Genomic DNA, 21599 nt, shown 5'->3' with positions numbered 1-21599 from the left:
CAGTCCGTCATAGTGTTTTCTGCACCTCCCAATCTAAGACCATTGCCTTGTAATGGGGCCTGTAGATGCTAGACCCCACTGACAGTTAGTGTGAGCCATAGACTCTAGACCTTGTTGCCATGTAATGGGGCCTATAGACGGTAGCTCAGCCCCTGCCACTCACCCCCACGTTCCCCAGCTCTCCTCTAACCTATGTGTGTGTGTTCCAGGTGAACGGGCGCCCGGTACAGCTGCCGGCGAATGTCTCCAATGCCGTGTCACTGAGTGAGTCTCAGGGCAGCGTGGCCGTGGTCCAGGCCTCGGGACTGCAGGTTCTGGTCAAGCCCAGCGGGGAGGTGACAGTGAGGGTCAGTGAGAGCCTGGCTAACAAGCTGTGTGCATCCTGCGGGAACTTCAATGGCGACATCTCCGACGACCTGCAGCTGCCCAGTGGGAAGGTTGCATGGAACATGGCTGAGGTCATCGATGCCTGGAAGGCCAGAGACTTCTCTGGATGGTGAGTGGCTCTGCAGATGCTGCCCTTTCCGCTTATCTTTCTATGACAGTCTTCTCCATGGGGAGGAGATTTCTTATAGCAGAGGACTCCTTAATTTAGCAGACAAAGGCAGAACAGGTCTCAGCATCTGGAAGATGATGTTGGAAAGGTTCAGATCAGAAATAAGATGGAACTTTTTCCACAGAGAGAATAATTAACCCTTGGAGCAACTCACTCAAGGGTGGAGTAGATTCTCCATCACTTGCTAGTCTTCGTATCTGGACTGTCTAGCCATTTAAAAGATACACTGCAGTCCAGCCACAAGTTACTGATCATGAAAGTATCCACTTATATTGTAGCGTACTTCTTTCCACACTGCAGGAAACAGTGGATGTAGTTCTCTGGCCTGTGCTTTGCAGAAAGTCAGTCTAAATGGCATAATGGTCCCCTCTGGCTTTGAAATCTATGAATTAATTGCAAAGGATTCTTATTGAGACATCTTCCCTCTCCTAAAGGAGGCTGACTAACTCCTCTCCTGTTTTTGTCTTCTAGTGACGTCTAAATCCTGGCCGCTGAAGCATCTACCCTTCCCGAAGTGAACCGCACTGCCATTTTCCCTAGGAATTGATCATAGTACCATAATTGTAGCTTTTGTGATTTTTTGTGTCATCTTGTGTAATTAATGAGAAAAAAACTTTGTTCTTATTGTCAGTAAAAACAAACAAACCTGCAGCTATAATTGTGAAGCAGTAAACTCATTTTTGCAAATCTTATCTAGTGATTTCATTTTAGCAGCCTATTTTTTTCTGTGTTAATGTAATTTCCTGACTCACTGGAAGAGAACAAGACAGTCTTTTCATTCTGGGTCTGTACAGCGCCTAGCACAATGGAGTTCCGGTCCATGACTGGGGTTTCCCGATGTAACTACAATACAAATAGTTAATAATTATAGTAATGCATCCTGCTAGTAAAACTCATTAGTAAGGATGAAGCTTTAGCCCAAGAGGTAGAAAAGTCTGTGTCTCAAATGGAAGGTTCGGAGCTGCCTGCCACCTGCAACTTGCTGGAGCTACCTACCACCAGCAACCTGGAGTAGCTGCCTGGTGCTGGCGATGCTGAGGGCCTGATGGGGCTGCCCCTCACGATTTACCCCAAGGAGGTGGACGATGACTTGGGACACAGTTACAAGGGCAAAGGAAGTAGCCGGGGTAGCCGACCTCTGTCCAGCTGTGCTTGAGCCCGAACGCTTGTCAGCGCATTGCATCTGCAGCCCCGCTGACTCTGTGGCAGAACGCTCTGCCACCGTGAGGGTCCTGGGCGGGGTTGCGGTGGAGTTCGGAGAGCCCGTGTCCCCCTCCCTCCTGGCCACCCCAACCCTGCGGTGACAGCCTGACCACAGCCTGTGGAACCTCCCCAGGGCTACAGGCTCTTTGTTTGCCCCACCTTGCCTGAGGGCCTGGGGTGACAGACTATAGAGAGCTAGTCCCCTGCCTAAAGCTTGCCCACACAGGTGTGGCCGAGGTGGGGCGTGGCCTCCCTCTGAGAGTGACAGGGAGGGACAGGCCACCCCTTCTACACTTGGGTACAACATTGATCTTGAGGGGGAAAAGAAAGATAGCAAAGATGCAGGAGTTACGAAGCTGGCTACATCACTGGGGACAGAGTGGGAGAGACTTCAGCAAAGAGCTGCAAGAATGTCTCAAGAACAGGACCAATAGCAGATTCTATCTTCATCACAGACAAGCTGAAAAGATCATTTTACCTCTGTATTCGGCACTGGTGCTCTGGATAATCTGGATACTGTGGATACAGAGCAGCTGAAACTGTGTCCAATTCTGGCATCAACAATTCGAGAAACCTGTTGATAAATTGGAGAGGGTTCAGAGGAGAGATACGAGAATGATTAAAGGATTAGAAAACAAGCCTTTTTAATGAGACTCCAGCAGCTCAATCTATTTAGCTTAACAAAGAGAAAGTTAAGGGGTGACTTGATTCCAGTCTATAAGTACTTACATAGGGAAAAAATGTTTAAAAATGGGCTCCTCAAACTAGCAGAGAAAGATCTAATACAGAAGAATGCTTTTGTCAACCTACCCAGGGATGCCGTAAACTTCGTAAAAGTGGGGGACCAAGGCCAGAGTGGCGGGAAATTAAAATACGACCTAAATATCCTGTGGAGTACAACTGTAACATAAAGATCGAGAATAAAAAATGTAGCCACATGATAATACTTACAATATAATTATAGTATGAACAAATGAAAAAACTAAGACAACTTTAGTTCTACGCATCGGGACTGCATTTTTTATTTGCACTTCATGTATTGTAAGTCACTCGCATTTTACCGCTTATAGTCAGGATACACGTGCCAAAATTAAAACTCCCAGGCTCTGAGTGGAGTAAGATCTAAACTGCAGGCTACTAGCATCAAGATTTACACTTCTCTTCTAGTGGCCAAGATTCATGCTCTCGGTATATTAGGATGCACCCAACAGGGCCATTCTGACAGGATTCACATTAGAGAGACAAGGTGGGTGATGTAATATCTTTCATTAGACCAGTTTCTGTTGGTGAGAGAGAGAAGCTTTCCAATTTCCACAGAACTCTCCTTCGGGATCTTTCTTCTGAAATTCCAAAGAACCGGCAGATCCAACACACAAGCCATGTCAGCAATTTGATCGTTAATAAGCCTCTTGCAGCTGAGGATGAGTTATTTATTGGCAAGGTGGGTGAGGGGATTATCTATTATTGGACCAACTTCTGTGGGTGAAAGAGACAAGTTTTCAAGCTTCCACAGAGCTTCCACAGCAGACGGCTATCACATCACTCCATTCAAAAATGAAGGAATCACACTGACAGCCCAGAGTGACCATCACACCAGGTGACTCATACCACCAGGGCAGGATTCATATTCCCAGCAGAATGTCGTCATTACACCAGGGCACCAGCACAAGGAGATAAATATAGCAGGGTGTGAGTGCCAGGCACTCCCAGTGAGTACAGGCACACTGGGATCCACACATTTGGACAGCAGTGCCAGAATGCCAGGCTCATGTTATAGTGGGGATGGAATCATGGATTGGGTGCAAGGGTTCAGCTAAATACACAGGCACCTGCAAACAGCTGTACTAAGGATCTACACTATTGGCCCACGAGGAGTTGCACGTCAGGGCACTAACTCACAATCCCATGCAATGGGATCCAGGCACCAGGTCTTTAGTACCAGAATTTGTACACCCAGAATAGTGGGATGGAATGAGAGAAGTTAGAGGAGAAAAAACCCTCTGTGATTAGCCGGTCTCAGTCTATCTCTACCAACGTTCCTTGGGCTGCTCCTTACAGCATGTTTGGTCCAGTGTCCTTTTAAAAGTCCCAGATCTTGGGAGGCTGTTCCACAGTCTAAGGCTATGTCTTCACTGATGGTGGCAAATTCACCACCATCAGATCGACTTCTCTGGATCGACTGAGTGGTCAGTGAAGACCCGCTCAGTCGATCCAGAAATCCACGTATTAAGACCACCTTCTCGAGTGGCATAGCGCTGCATCGACGGGAACACAGTTCCCGTTAGTGCAGTGCAGTGAAAACGGCACACAGAACAGAAGCAGAGAAGTCGACGGGAGTTACACAAGTTTTTTGCATAGCTCACGTAACTCCGGGGTAAGTGAAGACAAGCCCTAAGACAGAGATCGCACTGCTTGGAAGATTTTCTCGGATTGCTTTGAGTTTCCCCCTCTTAATTTCGTCCTGTCACTCGGAGTACTGGTTTGTGCAGAGCAGGGTATCAGTCCCAGGAGTCACCTTCCCCGCAGTGTGAGATCATACACCAGCCCCAGCCAAGGGGGATCCTCACCCCCACGGCTTTAGGGGAAGGTATCTGTTTCCCCATGGGCCGGAGGGAGAAGGATGTCGTGCCCTGGGCTCTGGAGAGGGGATAAATCTGGTGTGCACACCATTAAGAAAGGTACCTCGTTTTGAAAATTACCATGGGCAGGGCATTGTAGCTGTGCCAATATTATAACTACAGTCATCACATGAAGGAGCTCGTACTACGTGACGGTCCCTGTTACTCACACGTTAGGAGTTCGCACTGCGCGCTGTTTACACATTGGAGCCCGGAGAATCTGTGCAGGAAAATTTTCTTGACAAAACTGTGTGCACAGAAAGGGCTTCCCTGTGTCAAACTCCTTTCTTTGCCACTTCCCTGGTGTAGGAGCTCGTAATGTACCAGACTGTACTGCAAACACAAAAATGTTTAGGAGAAAACAGGTCAAAACCCCCTTTCCCTCTGCAGAAGACCTTAATTTACCACCTTCCCTGCCCTTCATCAAGGAAGATACACCTTTTTCCCATATACTACATAAATTTGGACACAGCTCATGCACAGAACAAGTCCTAGCCGATGTCCATACTATCTCAGATTTAGAGAATAAATTGGCATAATATTTGGTGGTATATAACCCTTCCAGCTCCAGCAAGAAGGAATCCGCAGCAGTGTGTCTGCTGTGGGATGCTTGTAATAGCTTCTGCCTGTACTTGGCAAAAAGTCAGGAAGCAATCACTTCCCTTAACAAAAAAGCAGATAAGGCAGACAAGAAAATTGAGAATTGGAAACCCTCTGCTATGGGGACACAAAATCGATTAAATTCCCTCCAAAAGACACTTAAAAAAAACCAAACAAACAAAATTTTTTTTAAAAGACATGGTTAAATCCAAAAGCAAAATTAAAAATAAAAACCAAGCATTACAAAGCATGGTAAAAAAAGTAAACCTAGAACAAGGAAGGACTCCCGCTAACCATAGCCGACGTGAATCCCTCATTAAGCATTTCATATCAATGGAAAAATCAAAAAGACAATAGGGAGCCCAATAACCCGTGCACAGCGCCGGATTTTGGGGCAGGCGACCCAGGTGACCCTCTGGGGTGCTGGGCTTCCGCAGTGTCAGGCTCAGGGGCTGTTTCTGTTGTTAGTGACAAAAGGGAAAATAGAGGGTTTGAAGCAAAATGTTTCAGGGGTCCAGGCCCCTCACTGACACTGAGGGGAGGTTTTTTGGTTGGCATCTCCCAGTACCAAAGGGAAAGGGTCGATGAGAAATCAGGACCTTGAGACTGACTGTCCCCAGGGCCAATAGGGAGAGGCCAACGCTCCAAGTCAGCCTGATTGACAGGGCGGGCAGGCCAATGAGGGAGTCAGGAGGCCAGGGGGGTGGGGTACCATCCTCTGTGCAAGCTGGAGCTGCCTGGGCCAGAGTGGGGCCCAGCTAAGGAAAGAAAGAGCAGGAGGCCCAGGCCCAGGCCCAGAGCAAAGCAGAGGAGCAGCCCAGGGAGCTGAGCTGTGCTAGGAGTAGAGCCGCAGCAGCCAGCTGCAGAGGGGCTGGAGGAGCAACCCAGGGAGCTGAGCTGGAGGCAAAGCAGCAGCTGCTCTGGGGCTGGGGCTTGAGCCAAGTGTACTGGGACATGGGGCAGAGTGAGGGGAACCCGGGAAGAGGGCTCCATGCAGGGAGACACCACCAGCCAAGAGGCCTGGCAGGCTGGACTGGGAGGGGGATCATGCCCAGAACAAGGGTCTGACCCGTGGCATCCCTGCAGCACAGCCAGGGCCTGGGCAGCCAGCCTGGGGCATGTGAGGAACAGGCTGCGAGCATCCCTTGTACCCCAGAGACGCTGTGCGTGGTGTCCCCGGGCTCACGGGGCGGCGTGAGGTGTTTTCCTTGAACCTTTCCCATTTTTTCTTTATTTTTTTAATTGGTTGCTGTTGAATAAATTGTATTTGCTTTAGAATCTATGCAGCGATCAGTGGGGTCAGGGAATTGTCTAGTGCAGAGAGAGCCCCCCGGAGTGGGGACACCCAAGCCCCTGCCTTAAGTAACCCCGACAAGGTTGGGGGTTGAGCCCCCCAGGGATCCTGGGCCCAGCCTTGTTGGGGTTACAAGGACTCTGCTGCATGGGAGAGTGGGAGAGGGGTCCTTGAGGCCAGGCAGGCCTCTGGGTAAAGGGAGTGAGAGCCAGGACTAGCCAACTCCACCGGGGTAGTGTATGAGCCAGGAAAATTCCCCACAATAGCAGGACCATTCCCCTGCTTAAACGTTGTCTGTTATTTTTCTTGAACCATATAATTATTGAACTTTTTGCTACTTCCGTATTTTTTATTTTCCCTTCCCTAGTTCTTTCTTTCTTTTCACTTTTTACACTTTGTTGTCATTTGTTTTCCTTGTGTTTTAAAATCTATTACTATTGTTTATAATACTAGGCTTTTCCCTAGGGCCAGCATCTGTTTCCACTTTCTTCTGGCAAATAACCACCAGATAGTCTTGGCTCTGGGCTGCCCCGATGTTAAACCGCACCCAGTTTTACCCGCATATGCAAGGGGAATCCCAGCTTGACCCCTGGGCAGATTCCTGAATGCCTGGTTGGCTCATTAAGAAACTCGCCGCTCAATTTTCCTGGCCCTAACGTCTTTTGGATCTAAGCAACTGGGCAGCTGTTAGTGTGTCTGAAATTCACAAGCTTGGCCAGCCCTGGGCTAGTTAACTCTGTCTGTGTCCTGAAACCCAATAAATAAGAGAGGCAAAGTGGGTGAGGTAATATCTTTTATTGGACCAACTTCTGCTGCTGAAAGAGACAAGCTGAAGAAGAGCTCTGTGTAAACTTGTCTCTTTCACCAACAGAAGTTGGTTCCATAATAGATATTTCCCTCACCCACCTTGGCTTTCTAACATCCTGGTACCAACATGGCTGCAAGAACACTGCAAATCCAATAAATAACTCATCCTTAGCTGCAAGAGGCATACACTGACATGGCTTGTGTGTTGGGAGTGGCCAGTTCTTTGGAATTTCCGAGGAAAGTCAATAAACCCACTTCTTTCCCCCTGGTTGATTACAGCTGGCTTCTTGATGGCCAAACATGAGTCAGTCAAAGCCTCCATGAAGCGGGAGGATCCAAAGAGCGAAAGGCCAGGCTGCTACTTCCCATTTCGGGCCAGCGTGTGATGGCGAAAATCCAGTCCCAATGAGGCCGAGGGACGCTTCCCCAGTTAGTTCATCATCACGAGGATTTGGCTTTTGGTCTCTATATAAAGGGAAGAAGCAGAAGCAGAGCTACAGACAGAGGGAGAGGGACAAAACGGACAGCTCCTTCTCGTGCTCCACCTTTGCTGAGATAAGTCAAAGGGGCTGGAGGTAAGTACTCCTGCTGTGTCTTGTTCTGTCTCAGCAGCTGCTGCTGTTTCTTGAGAGGCTGATTGTAAGTAATCCATCCCGCCCAGGATCCTACGGCCGATCTTGAGCCAGGCTGCTCCAAGAGAAGGGAGCTAAACCCCCAGAAACAGACCGCCCTAGAGAGGACATTTCCTCTTGATGCCGGCTCACAAGCAGTTGGCTTGTGTCCCAGATTGTGAGGCCCCCGATCCTACCCGGCGTGGATCAGATGTGTATCAGCAAGTCTTTGGCAAGTCTGCCGAGTGCTTTGACTGGATGAGGTCATGTGGCCTGGGACTCAGGACTCCTGAGTTCTAATCCTGGCTGTGCTCCTAGTTGATTTTAGGGAAAGTCACTTCCTTTGTCTGTGCCTCAGTTTCCCTGTGTAGAAAATAGGAATAATTATAGCGGCAGCCTTTGTAAAGTGCTTTGAGAGCCACAGCTGAAGAACTAGGTATGACTCTTCCTAAACAGAAGACGGGGAGTCTAGAGATTAGGGCACTAACCCATCAGTTAGGTGCCCTGGAGTCAAGTCCTTGCTCTGCTACAGACTTCCTGGGTGTCCCGGTATAATGGGGATGCCACCACTTCCCTGTACCCGCAGGGAAGAGCCATGAAGACTGTGGGGTCCTTTGCTAATAGAAAGCAAAGTAAGCATCAAAGATACATAACAACAGCTGTTCGTCAGTACATTTCAGAGTGCTTTACAAAGCAGGGCAGTATCATGATCCCCCTTGTACAGATGGGGAAACTGAGGCACGGGGAGGGGCGTGACTTACCCAAAGTCACCCGACCAGCGGCAGGAATAGAACCGGGGACTCACACCCACCAGCCCAGCCTGCTACTCACCAGGCAACATTGCCTGTGTAACAGCAGCAAAGACTGCTGTAAGAACCTGCCCATGGGTGGACACTTCTGCCCAGCCTCAGGGGCTGACTGGGGAGGAATGGCTGCAGCAGGGAATCTCGGCTCTGGGCGGTTTCTTGGCAACACGCCAGGTGCTCTCTATTAATTCCAGATGTGTCTTTCAGCTGCTGAACAATGCACCTGGCCGTGGGAGTCGCAAAGGCCCAGTTGCACCTATGGGCCAGGATGGTTGTGCTCTGGGGTGAGTGATACCGGCTCACAGAGGCGCCTCTGTCTCTTTCTGTGCAGCGTGCCAACTGTCATCACCTCTGTACGGGTGAAGCCCAGGGGGGTTTGGGGCCATGTAGATTTAACTAGGTTCCCCACTCCCCTCCCAGAGCTGGGGATAGAACCCAGGAGTCCTGACGGGGGGCACTGTGCTGCAGGGAGCAGGATGGGAGGCTCGGTAGGGGACACTGTGCTGCAGGCAGTATGGTGGGGGCTCAGTAGGGCACACTAAGCTAAAGGGAGGAGCAGCTCAATAGGGGGTGCTGTGCTGCAGGTAATGTGGGAGCTAGGCAGCGGGTGCTGTGCTGCAGGGAGCGGGGCTGGGGGCTCAGCAGGAGGCGCTGTGCTGCAGGTGTGGGGCAGGACGGGGCTCAGTAGGGGGCACTGTGCTGCAGTTGTGGGGCAGGGTGGGGCTCAGCAGGGGGCGCCATGCTGCAGGGAGCAGGGTGGGGAAACGTGTTTGGGGTTGCTCTTCCCTTGCACTCATTGCTGATCTGAGCAGATCTGGGGACTGAACCCAGGTCACCCGAGCCCCCATCTAGGGCCTTGACCACAAGACCCTTGTTCCTCTTTGGCCCGGCTGTCTGAACACTCGACCATAACAGCACGAGCCAGCGGTTCCTCGTGGATTGGACTTAGTGCTTCAATTCACGGCACCGGCCATGACTCTATTTATAAACCATTCAGCCTCCCCCGGCTCGCTCCACTGCACGCTGAGCTGCAACCGAGTTGGCATCAAATGACAGCAACCCGTTTCATCAGCGCGTGTGATGGGCATCTGTACCAATATCCAATCATGCCTCTTCATATTTTCCCCTAAGCTGCCCTGTATGGTGGGCAGGAGTGCCCCGCAAACCTCCACACAGACACCTCATTCTCCATGACAAAAAACGTGACAACGGTTATGCCACTGGTCATCTGACAGCCCACCATGCTGAGTGGAGTCGTCTCATTGTTTTAGGGTTGCCAGCCCTCCAGGATTGTCCTGGAGTCTCCAGCAATTAAAAATTAATCTTTAATGAAAGTTTATTCATGTAATGAAACCTCCAGGAATACGTCCAACCAAAATTAGCATCCCTACATTGTTTGCCAGTGCTCCCCCATCTGTCTGTATCCATCTGTGGTCACTTGTCTTATACTTAGATCATAAACACATCTTTTTGTTCTGTGTTTGCATGAGGTCGTGATCCACGATCTGTAATGCGACTCCTATAACAGCTGTCTTCTCCTTCCACCTGTCTCTGCAGGCATGTCTAACCTTCCTATCAGTGTGGTATCTGACGAGATTCCAGGATCTTCCCCTCCGAGCCTTCTCGGAAGAGAATTCATCACGGTCTTCATGCAGAATGGCTTACAACAAAAACTCGATAGCAACTTCCAGCTACACATCACAGGCCACACCCCAGCTACCTTGATCACCATCTCCATGAAGAAGCCGGCACTCAGGGCATCTGTGCAGGTGAAAGCTGGCGAGACCGCATTGGTGACAATCCCTCCCTACGCTGAGATGATAGGGTCCGATGTCTTCGATAACACGGTTGTTGTCCGGGCTGACGCTGTTGTCTCTCTGCTCTCTCTCAATGCCAAACCTGACTCGGCCGACACCACCCCTGTCTATCCAGTGCAGAGCTTGGGGACGGAGTATTACGTGGTCACACCGACCGAGGGCACAGAACGCTACAGAGAGTTTGCCATCGTGGCCTGGAAGGGCCCCACCGTGGTTGACGTGTACCTGAAAGGAACTGTCATGTTCCAAGGAAAGATGCACTCCAAAGGGAGCACGCTCACCTTCCAGCTGAAGGAATACCAGGCTGCCCAGCTGCAGAGCTTAGTGGACATATCAGGCACCAAAATAATTTCCCAGCAGCCTGTGGCTGTCTACGTTGGACACACCTGTGTAACAAAATCCATCCACTGTGACCACGTGTCTGAGCAGCTTCTGCCTGTCTCCAGCTGGGGCACCACCTACATTGTGCCCCCGCTGTCCTTTGAGACGCATTATGATATTGTCTACATCTCCACCTCCCAAGTGACTCAGGTGGAAGTTCAAAATGGGGCGAGGAAGAGCAGAAGGGAAATGACTGCCGGGAAGTTTGAGATGCATGGACTCCCTGGTTCCAATGCCTTGTATGTCTCCGCTAGCAACGGGATCCAAGTCATCTACTTCTGCGATGGTGGGAGCAAAGGAGGCATCAGTTACGGCCCATTCTTCATGGCCATCCCAGCCGTCTCGAGCTACTGCCAGTCCTATCACATCTACGGACACAGAGAGTTTGAGAACTATGCACTGATCATCGTCAAGACATCGGAAGTTGCAGGGGTCACCATCAGTAAAAGACCACTGCGCCACGCCTGGTGGAAGTCAGTTCCAGGCACAGAATACTCTTGGGCTGAATACAACCTTGGCAGAGGGGCCAGCTTCCATAACGTGGAGCACGCCACCTCCCCCTTCGGGCTGCTGAGTGTTGGGATTGGAAACCAGAAGGCCTACGGCTCCCCGGCTATTTGTACCAGCGGTTAGTATCGTACTGGGGATTCTTCCCACCTCTCCTTAGCAACCTCCTTTCCCCTTGATTCAGCCTCAGGATTACTCTAAATAAATACATCAGAGAAATAAACACCAGGGAGAGAGGGAAGTCATTTAAGAATCAATGCTGGCACAAGAACAAATGGCTATAAACTGGCCATGAATAAGTTTAGGCCTGAAATTAGATGAAGGTTTCTAGCCATCAGAGGAGGGAAGTTCTGGAACAGCCTTCCAAGGGGAGCAAAGCCCTAACTTGTTTTGAGACTGAGGCCATTTCTACACTAGAAAGCTTACATCAGCACAACTGTACCGATGCAGCTGTGCTGCTGTAAGACCTCTTGTGTAGCCGCTCTATGCCGATGGGAGAGAGCTCTTCCGTTGGCATAATAAAACCACCTGCATGAGTGGCAGAAGCTATGCCTGCGGGAGAAGCTCTCCTGCTGACATAACGCTGTCTACACTGGTACTTCTGTCGCTGTAACTTATGTTGTTCAGAAGGGTGTTTCTTCACACCCCTGAGCGACATAAGTTATACCGACAAAAGAGTAGTGTAGACATGGCCTGAGCTTGATGAATTTATGGAGGGGATGGTATGATGTATATCCCCAATGGCCGGAGATGGGACACTAGACAGGGAGGGCTCAGTAATGAGAGAGAATTCTTTCCTAGGTGTCTGGCTGACGGGTCTCACCCACATGCTCAGAGTCCAGCTGACTGCCCTGTTTGGGGTCAGGAAGGAATCTTCCCCCAGGTCAAATTGGCAGAGACCCTGGGGTTTTTTCGCCTTTCCCTGCAGCCTGGTGCATGGGTCACTTGCTGGTTTGAACTATAGTAAATGGTGGAGTCTCTGTAACCTGAAGTCTTTATATAATGATTTGAGGACTCCCGTAACTCAGCCAGAGGTTTTGTGTCGGTTACAGGAGTGGATGGTGAGCTTCTGTGGCTTGCAACATGCAGGAGGTCAGATTAGATGATCACGTAGGCCCGTCTGGCCTTGAAGTCTATGAGCTAGTGGGAACTGCAGTTGCTTGGCTCCATCTGGATCAGCCTCTGGGTTCTGTTGTCCATCCCATGCTTGCACGGGCAGTTGGTATTAAAGGTGGAGGAAGGCTGAGCCTCCCCTGAGGGACCGTGGTGGCCCCGGCTCTTTCCCTTCCGGGAAGGCAGAAGTTTTTCTGCTCCATGCAGATTTCCCTCAGCCTCCTGGGAACCTACCTGCATGGAGCATACAAAGCTCAGCACGCCACCCGCGTTGTAACTTCTCTTCTCCGGTCTCAGAGTCAATCTCACTTCACTCTCTGCCTGTCGCTGCCTACCTGGCTGGGCGTGGGCAGTGCTACAGTCTGAATCTGCTCTCAGCCTGCCCGCCCCTAATCTGAGTCGACTCCCGGCTGCTGCTGCAGTGCTTCTCTGTGCTTGCCAAATCGGTTCCTCCTCTCCTCCCTGCCTTCACCCCCTAGACTGTTCAGTGACCAATTAAGAGTCCCTTGAAAGACACTCGTTTGTTTTCCAGATAAGGGAATTGGAAATGGGGGAATTCCAGTTAAGGAATTGGAAAGTAAAATGTAAGGGGAGAAGCAGCATGGCTTGGTGTTGAAAGCAGAGCTAGGAATGTGACGATTTGGGGTTTTATAATGCCCCCCCCCCCATCACAGACATGCCCTGTGACATTGGACCCCCAGTCATTTAAGGCTTGATCTCAAGGGAAGTCTTTTCATTGGTTTTAAAAGGCAGTGGATATAGGGGACTTAAACAGCCTCTGCCTCAGTTTCTCCATCCAAAAAACAGGGATAACACTTGCCAGCCTCAGAGGAGTATTGTGTAGCTTAATTCATTGTTTTTGGTGAGGTGCTTGGAGGTCATCAGATGGAAAATGCTTTAGAAGTGCGAAGTGTTTTCACAATTAACCTTTCAGTCATATGCACTCCTCCTCAGTCACAGGAGATTGAGATTTTATGGGACTTCTCCTCCCGCTGATGCTGGGGCAAATTGCAGAACAGGAGTGTGAGTGTGTATGTGGGGGGGGCGGAGGAGGCCTTACAGTCAGGTGGGGCTGGCAAAGCTTGGTATGCTCTGGCCAGCAGTGCAGAGGAAGCCAAGCGCTCCTCGGGTGGTTAGAGAAGGAGGGAGGGGGACGCAGGCCCAACCGACTCCACTGCCTCCCAGCCCAGGGCCCTACTAGTGGCAAAGCCGGTTGCCACAGAGTCAGCGGGGATCCAGCCGCAACACGCTGACTGGTCCAATCCCAAACTCAGCCACTCTAGAGTCGGCTGTCCCTGGGCTACCTCCTCCCACCCTGTCCCCAGGTACCTGTAGCTAGTCGTCTCCCTCCGGGTTGCTGGGGTAGACAGCGAGCGGGAGTCCCATGAGTCCTGCCATCGACTGGTGGCAAATCCGGAAACTCCTCAGGGTCGTCAGTGGAGGGCAGCTCCTCCAGGTCCCATGATCCCAGGGGGTCCTCCGGTATACCAGGCTCAGGCCGTTCCAGTGGGTCCCTGACATCGGGCAGCTCCTCCAGGTCAGGACCAGCCTCAGGGGGTTTCTCCCACTCAGCGGTCTTGGGTAGCTTTTCCCAGCTACTTGGGCTCAACAGCCCCCTCCAGTCACTCAGGCCCGGCAGGACAGGCAGGCTTCGGAGGCTCCGGTGCGTGGGGCAGTGGCTCCAAACAGCCACAGGGCCTGGGTCAGGCCTAGACCACAGCCTCTGGAAAGACACATCTGCCTCCAGCAACAGCTTCCCCCTGACTGAGCTGCTGGGCTGGCCTTTTATATTTCCCTCCCTAGCCCTGGCTCCACCTCTCTGCTTCCGGGTTGTTTGGCCTGCAAGGTCTGGTTCTGTTCAGTAGGGGCGTCGCGACTCTTCCTCGGGCCCAGGCTCCAAGGAAGGCCAGAGCGCCTTGCTACAGTGACCCCACAAAGTCACGGGACCTCCTTGTCAACCTCCTCTTAGCCCTGGCCAAAGTGGCCATCCACAAGACCAGGGAGAGGAGGTTGGCCGAGGGGGGGCGCTCTGCGACTGTGGGGCCTGCTTCCGTTTCTCTGTCCGTTCACGCATCCGGGCAGAGTTCCTCTGGGCAGCGTCCACTGGCTCCCTTGACACCTTCCGGGGGCAGTGGGTGCTGTCTGAGGTTCTCTGCTCGGTGTCCCTTTTTGATTCCCTTCGTTTAAACCTGTGACCCCCACGCCCACTCCTTTTTTCATTAGTTGTCCCATGCACTTAGTTGTGTCCTGGGTCCAGTGACTCCTCCCCTTCAGGGGGAGGGGCCTTTAGCAGAGCCCGCCCACTTCCCGGGTTACAAATAGTACAGTGGGCCATTCCCTTCCCTCTCTTCCAAGCCACTCCAGGGCTGGCCTGGAATTGGATCACTCAGTGTGTGGCAGGGGCAGGCACTGCTATGCTGTCCAGTCCTCAGGGCCGGGTAGCTGAGCAATACATGGCCGGGAGGAATGAATCCCCCTCCACCTGGCCCAGAGCCTGTGGCAGCGTTCCCACAAGGTAAGCAGGAGGCTGCCGCAATTAGGGACACCTGGGAGAAGCAGATGCTCCCCCCTAGTTTTTTTTTACTTGTTCAACTGGTGGGGGGAGCTCTTAGCTCGGTGGGGGAGTGGCAGGGCCTCGGGGGAAGGGTGTGTGTGGAGAGGAGAGGGACCGAGCGGGGAGGGGGCGCTGCACATGTGGCAAGAGGGCTGAGGGGCGGGTGAAAGAAAGGGGAAGTGTTTTTTGAGCCTGCCTGGTGCAATATGGCATTGGCTGCCGTTTCTTAGACTAGTGTAGGGGGTGGTTCCTTGGGTGGAGCAGCATTTGGGGACACAACACAGCTGTGTAGCATTGGGTGACAGGTCGTTTGGGAACCGTGCAGTGGGCAGAGTGTGGGTGAGGGCAGCAGTCTGGGGGCATGCTAGAAAGGGGCGAGGGTTTTAGGAGCAGGGTAGCAGTACTGGGATGGTGGGGGGGGAGAGGTTGCTGCAGCAGCACACAAACCAGAGCAGCACCACAGCAGGAAGGTGTGTGAGCATTTGCATCAGCTTGGGCGGGAGGGAGGTTGCCCAGCCAGCCAGGTCCTTCTACTGTGATATGGAGCCTTCTCTCTCCCCCAGCTCACCTCCTCTCGTGTGACTGTCTGCACCCCCTCCTTCCTCCTGCCCCACCTTCCTGCATCTCTCCCAAGCTCCCTGGGAGTCTGTTTCATGCACCCCTGTCCCCTACCCATGTTTGGTAACTTCTCACTGCCCCCCTCTCAGCCAGGGAGGGAGGAACAGGCTGAGGCTCCAGTCCCAAGCCCAGCCAGTCGCCTATGGAGGCGCACAGCAGCTCACCCTGACCTGGTGGGAGGGAACAGGGAAGGAGAGGGAGAGATGAGGGAGTCCCCCAGGGAGCAGAGACACCTGGCAGTGAGTGGGGGGGGGGGGGCAGGGCGGAGCAGAGGTGGAGTGTGGGCGGGGCCTGGAGCAGAAGAGGTGGGACGGGGAGCTAGCCTTCTCTAGGGGTAGCTTCACCAGCTGCCCATGCATGCCTGGCAGCTCCACTAGTTCTGTTGAACCCTGGGGCCATGTCAGGCCCCACTTCCCAGCAAAATCCGTTGGAGATTATGGGTTTTTTTCAGATCCCTGCATAGCGCTGAATTGCCAGGAGAAGGAAACATGCAAGATTAAGAACGGCAAGGCGATGTGCTTCCACGACTACATGGGAGCCTGCCAGTACCTGAGCTCCCAGTACTACACCTTTGATGGTCTGACCGTGGACTTACAAGACAGCTGCACGTACACTATGGCCAAGTACTGTGGCCGTGACCCCACCCTGGAGCCCTTCACCATCGAGGAGAAGAACAACGTGGGGAAACAGGACAGTTCCAACCTTGGGTTGACCACCATCTACGTCTATGGCTACAACATCTCCATCTACAAGGGAGAGAGTGGAGAAGTCAGGGTGAGTTGTCTGGCTCAGTTCACTTTTCCACTTACAATTAGAGCTGGGCAGGTTTTTTCGGACAAATCGTTCGACAAAAAAAAGGCAGTCAATCAGCCCAAAACTATTCATGAATTTGACACAGAGGATTCTAGTCAGTCCCAAAATAGGCAAAGGAGCTGCTGCTGAGGGTGGTAATTGCACGTCCAGTGTTTAGCCCAATCGTTAGTGTGCTCAGCTGGGAAATAAAAGACCTGTGTTCAAATCCTACCTCTAGAACGGGCCCAAATATACCTTTTTCAATTCCCCAAAAATTCAGATTCAGTTCCATTTGAACCTATTTTTCTTTTTTGATTTTTTGCTACCACCACCACCAAACTGAAAAATCAGTTATTCCTCCCATTCTACGTACAATACAGTGTTATTATCTAAGGAGCCCTCCACACAAACTGTGTGGGAGTGAAAAAACTGTGAAAGTGAGCGAAATTCAGAATTTCAGTTCCTTGTGTCAAGTCTGGATGTTTCAATGTTCGTTGCCGTTGCAAGTGAGGATGAAAAGTCAAAAGACCAAAAATTTTCATGCAACAAAAGTTCCCAAATATTTTGCTTTGGAAACATCACATTTCAAATGTTTCAAAGTGCTCTAGAATCCACATGCATGCTCAGATTGTCTTGAAAATGGGTATGCTTGCTTGAGGCTGGGGCTAGGGATAGTGGTGTGAATTTGGAGAAGTTTGTCCATGAGAATGGCCAGGCTGGGTCAGCCCATGCTATCCTGTCTCTGACAGTTACCAATACCAGGTGCGTCTGGCAGTTTGAGGTGTAGAGACATTTGGAGCATGGGGTTGCATCCCTAATTATCATGGCCAATAGCCATTGATCGACCTGTCCTCCAGGAACTTCTCTAGTTCTTTTTCTGAACCCAGTTATACCTTTAGCCTTCACAACATCCCCTGGCAACAAATTCCACAAGCTGACTGTGCGTTGTGTGAAGTACTTCCTTATGTTTCTTTTAAACCTGCTGCCTATTAGCTTCATCAGGTGACCCCCAGTTTTTGTTACATGAATGGGTAAATAACACTTCTTTACTCCTCGGCTTCATACCATTCATGATTTTATACACTTCTACCATATCCCCCTTTAGTCATCTCTTTTCTAAGCTGAGCAGTCCCAGGTCATGTCTATACTGACGGCGGCAAATTCACCGTCACCAGATCGATTTTTCTGGATCGATTGAGCAGTCAGTGTAGACCCGTTCAATTGATCAGGAAGTCGACGATGGTAAACCACCTCCCCAAGTAGCGTAGCGCTGCGTTGATGGGAACACCATTCCCGTCAGCGCAGTGTAGACAGCACACAGAAAAGAAGCACAGCAGTCGATGTGAGTTACGCAAGCTGCTCTGCATAGTTTGTGTAACTCCCGTCGACTGCCGCCGAATCTCCAGGTAAGTGTAGACCAGGCCCAGTCTTTTTAATCTCCTCCTGTATAAGCTGCTCCATCCCTCTAATAATTTTTGGTTCTCTTCTCTGCACCTTTCCCAATTCTAATATCTCTTTTTTGCAATGGGGTGACCAGAACTATGCAGAGTTGTTCCAGAGATACAGTGACTAGAACAAAAAGGCTGGTCTTTATGTTTTACCTGTCCTTGTGGTGTTTTCGTGCACGCCTGCTGCTCAAACTATGGTACCGAATTGCCCTAAATTGAACTTACCTGGTCAGATCTGACCTCAGTGAAGGACTGACTCACAGTTCTATGCCGGGGAGGGCAGTGTGGCCTCCTGGCTAGAGCAGTGGGGTGGCATTCAAAAGACCTGAGTACTATTGCCTGCTGGGTGATGAGTGAGTCACTTCTCCTCTATGTCATTCAGGTTCCCTTCTGTAAAATGGTGATAATGATGCTGACCCTCTCAGAAATGCACTTGAAGATTTACTGATGAAAAGCACTATATAAGAACTAGGTATTATTATTTGCAAGTGACCAGTAATTAACTTCTTATTTCCTGGGTTCTGAGATGTTTACGTTCAGCCACAGTCTAGATTTTGGAAGCGCTGGGTTACCTTAACCCTGCATTCACAAAGTTTTTTGACTGTGAATTTCCCTTGTTTTTTGTCTTGGTTTCTTTTTTGGATATTTGTGGCTGTGAATCGTTACGATCAGTGGCACAGAGAGCTCCCAGTGGCAGTAAGAGCAGGTGTTGTGGAAGGTGCAATAACGCCTCGGTGTCTCCCCCCTTCTTTCTCATTAGTTAAATGACAAGAGCATCAGCCTGCCAGTCACCCTGGAGGGTGGTAAGATCAAGCTCTCCCAGAGCGAGCGACGTGCCGTCCTGCAGACAAATTTCGGGCTCCAGGTGAGGTACAACAGCGACTGGGCTGTGATCGTGACTCTCTCCAGCAATTATTTGGGGAGCACTTGCGGGCTGTGTGGGAACTTCAACGGCGACCCCGACGACGAAACAATGCTCCCCAACAGCACCGAAGCCTCTTCTGTCTTGGCCTGGGTTGATAGCTGGAGAGCGAAGGACTCAGACCCCGCCTGCGGGGATTCCTGCCATGGGAAATGCCCGGTGTGTGAGGAGAGCAAGAGGCAGTTGTACGGGGGCCACAGTCACTGCGGGAGGATCAGCAAAGCCCCGGGCGGGCCCTTTGGAGAGTGTCACCCCAGAGTGAACCCCGATGAGTTCTTCCACAGCTGTGTCTACAACGTCTGCCTGAGTGAGGGAGAGAAGAGCGTCCTGTGCCAGGCGCTGGAGGCCTACGCAGACGCCTGCCGGGCGCAGGGGGTCGCTGTCTACGACTGGAGGACACCCTCCGGCTGTGGTGAGTGCGGCAGCTTGTTTCCCTTGTTGATGCGGGAGGCAAGAGGGCTGCTCTGTCTGTTTACCCTGTTGAGGAGGGTGGAAATGCCCAGACTCCTGGGGCGCTGGGGTCAGCACTGACTCTGATAGGGGACAGCACCCCCTACTGACCTGCTGCCCTGCTCCCTGCAGCACAGCACCCCTACTGACCCCCTGCCCTTTCCCCACGGTGTCCCCTACTGAGCCTCCCACCCAGGTCCCTGCAGCATGGTGCCCCCAGTGAGCCCATCACCACCATTTCCTGTGGCACTGTGCCCCTCTACTGAGCTGCCTGCCCTGCGTCCTACAGTGCTAAGTTATTATTTACACTCAATCTCTGCTTCTCCTTTGCCGCTGAGATCTGCCTGGTCCCTAGTGCCGGGTGCTTTGGCTGCAGACATGCAGAGAGCAGAGAACACTGTGCATGGCCTTTTGTTGTCTGAATATGGGAATTAATTCCCTGGCCCATCCCTGCTGGCTCGTACTATGTCATAGAATCATAGAGTTGGAAGGGACCTCAGGAGGTCATCTAGTCCAACCCCCTGCTCAAAGCAGGACTAACCTCAGCTATATCATCCCAACCAGGGCTTTGTCAAGCCTCAGCTTAAAAACCTCTAAGGATGGAGATTCCACCACCTCCCTAGGTAACCCATTCCAGTGCTTCACCACCCTCCTAGTAAAAAACCTTTTCCTAATATCCAACCTAGACCTCCCCCACTGCAACTTGAGACCGTTGCTCCTTGTTCTGTCATCTGCCACCACCGAGAACAGCCTAGCCCCATCCTCCCTAGAACCCCCTTTCAGGTAGTTAAAGGCCGCTATCAAATCCCCCCTCACTCTTCTCTTTTGCAGACTAAACAAGCCCAGTTCCCTCAGCCTCTCCTCATAAGTCCTGTGCTCCAGCCCCCTAATCATTTTTGTTGCCCTCCGCTGGACTCTCTCCAACTTGTCCACATCCTTTTTGTAGTGGGGGGCCCAAAACTGGACACAATATTCTAAATGCGGCCTCACCAATGCCGAATAGAGGGGAATAATCACTTCCCGTGACCTGCTGGCAATGCCCCTCCTAATGCAGCCCAATATGCCATTAGCCTTCTTGGCAACCAGGGCACACTGCTGACTCAGATCCAGCTTTTTATCCACGGTTACCCCCAGGTCCTTTTCTGCAGAGCTGCTGCCCAGCTCGTCGGTCCCCAGTCTATAGCTGTCCTGCAGGGTAGATAATGCACTGGGTGCTAATCACATGTATGAATCTGTCTGTAGCTCTCACTGTCTCTAGGCAGGTTATTTAGTTCACTGCAATCTTCCCCTCTCTCATTCTGTTCCAGCCCTGCCTTGCCCTGAGAACAGCCACTACGAGGCTTGCGGGAACGCCTGCCCAGCCAGCTGCTCCGACCGAACTGCCCCCTCCTCCTGCAAGGAGCTCTGTGTGGAGACTTGCCAGTGTAACGATGGTTACGTCCTCAGCGCCGGCCAGTGTGTCCCTGTGGGGAGCTGCGGCTGTGACTACAATGGCCGCTACTACAAACCCAATGAGGAGTTCTGGGCTGATGAGAACTGCCGCTCTCGGTGCAGGTGTGATCCCGACCTGGGCACGGTGGTTTGCAAAGAGACCAGCTGCAAGAAGAACGAGAGATGCGTCATGGTGAATGGTGCCCACCGCTGTAAGGCGATCACCTACTCCACCTGCATTGGTACGGGAGACCCTCACTACACCACCTTTGATGGGAAGAAGTACGATTTCATGGGTAACTGCATCTACCAGTTCGCAGCTCTCTGCTCCAAGGACCCCACGCTCACCCCGTTCAACGTCAAAGTGGAGAATAACAACCGAGGCAGCATGGCCGTGTCCTTCACCAAAGTGGTGACCTTAGAGGTTTATAACGTGACCATCAGTCTAAGCCAGGATCATCCACGCAAGATCCAGGTAGGGATGCAGAATCATTATCGGGATCACTTGCTGGGATGAAATTTTGCTGCTTAATCTATATCCAGGAAACACAACCCAGGTGGTTTCTGTCTTCCCAGAGCAGAGTTTGAGATAGTTGAAGATTTTCATATAAAAACATATTTGATTGGAAAATTACCTATTTTCATTGGGAAGAAAATTCATGAAAATGATTAAACTTTGGGTGGAATTATTTCGTTTTTGAAAAATATTTGATGGGCGCTAGAAATGCAAACTGTAGCTGGTTTGTTCTTCATCTTCCTTTTTTTTAGGTTTTCTTTTTATTGTCACGTTTGGTTTCCTTCGCATCTGTTTCAGGTCACTCAGCCCCACGGACGTTGTTTGCCAAATTGCCCCTGTCATAGAATCATAAAAATGTAGGTTTGGATGGGGCCTTGAGTGGTCACTTGGTCCAGCCCCTGTGCTGAGGTAGGACCCAATAAACCTAGACCAGCCCTGACAGGTGTTTGTCCAATCTGTTCTTAAAAAAACTCCAGTGATGGGGATTCCGCAACTGCCCTTGGAAGCCTGTTCCAGAGCTTACCTACCCTTAGAGTTAGGAGGTTTTCCCTAAT

General features: G+C 51.3%; 1 protein-coding gene across 1 annotated transcript in view; it reads left to right on the top strand.

The window, feature by feature from the left end:
• LOC137149439 (IgGFc-binding protein-like) overlaps positions 1–21599 on the top strand; it is a 64581-nt gene that overhangs the window by 25807 nt on the left and 17175 nt on the right. Inside the window, exons 18-22 of the mRNA XM_067542956.1 lie at positions 210–429; positions 10053–11321; positions 15937–16259; positions 18486–19059; positions 20405–21003. Of these exons, the coding sequence (XP_067399057.1) occupies positions 210–429; positions 10053–11321; positions 15937–16259; positions 18486–19059; positions 20405–21003 (2985 nt within the window). The remainder of the gene's footprint in view (positions 1–209; positions 430–10052; positions 11322–15936; positions 16260–18485; positions 19060–20404; positions 21004–21599) is intronic.

Source organism: Emydura macquarii, unplaced genomic scaffold, assembly GCF_026122565.2.
Source record: "Emydura macquarii macquarii isolate MOO-44397 ecotype Brisbane River unplaced genomic scaffold, CSIRO-AGI_Emac_v2 contig_746, whole genome shotgun sequence".
Lineage (NCBI taxonomy): Eukaryota > Metazoa > Chordata > Testudines > Chelidae > Emydura > Emydura macquarii.
The sequence above is the reverse complement of the archived record's forward strand: the minus strand, read 5'-3'. Positions and strand labels throughout refer to the sequence as shown.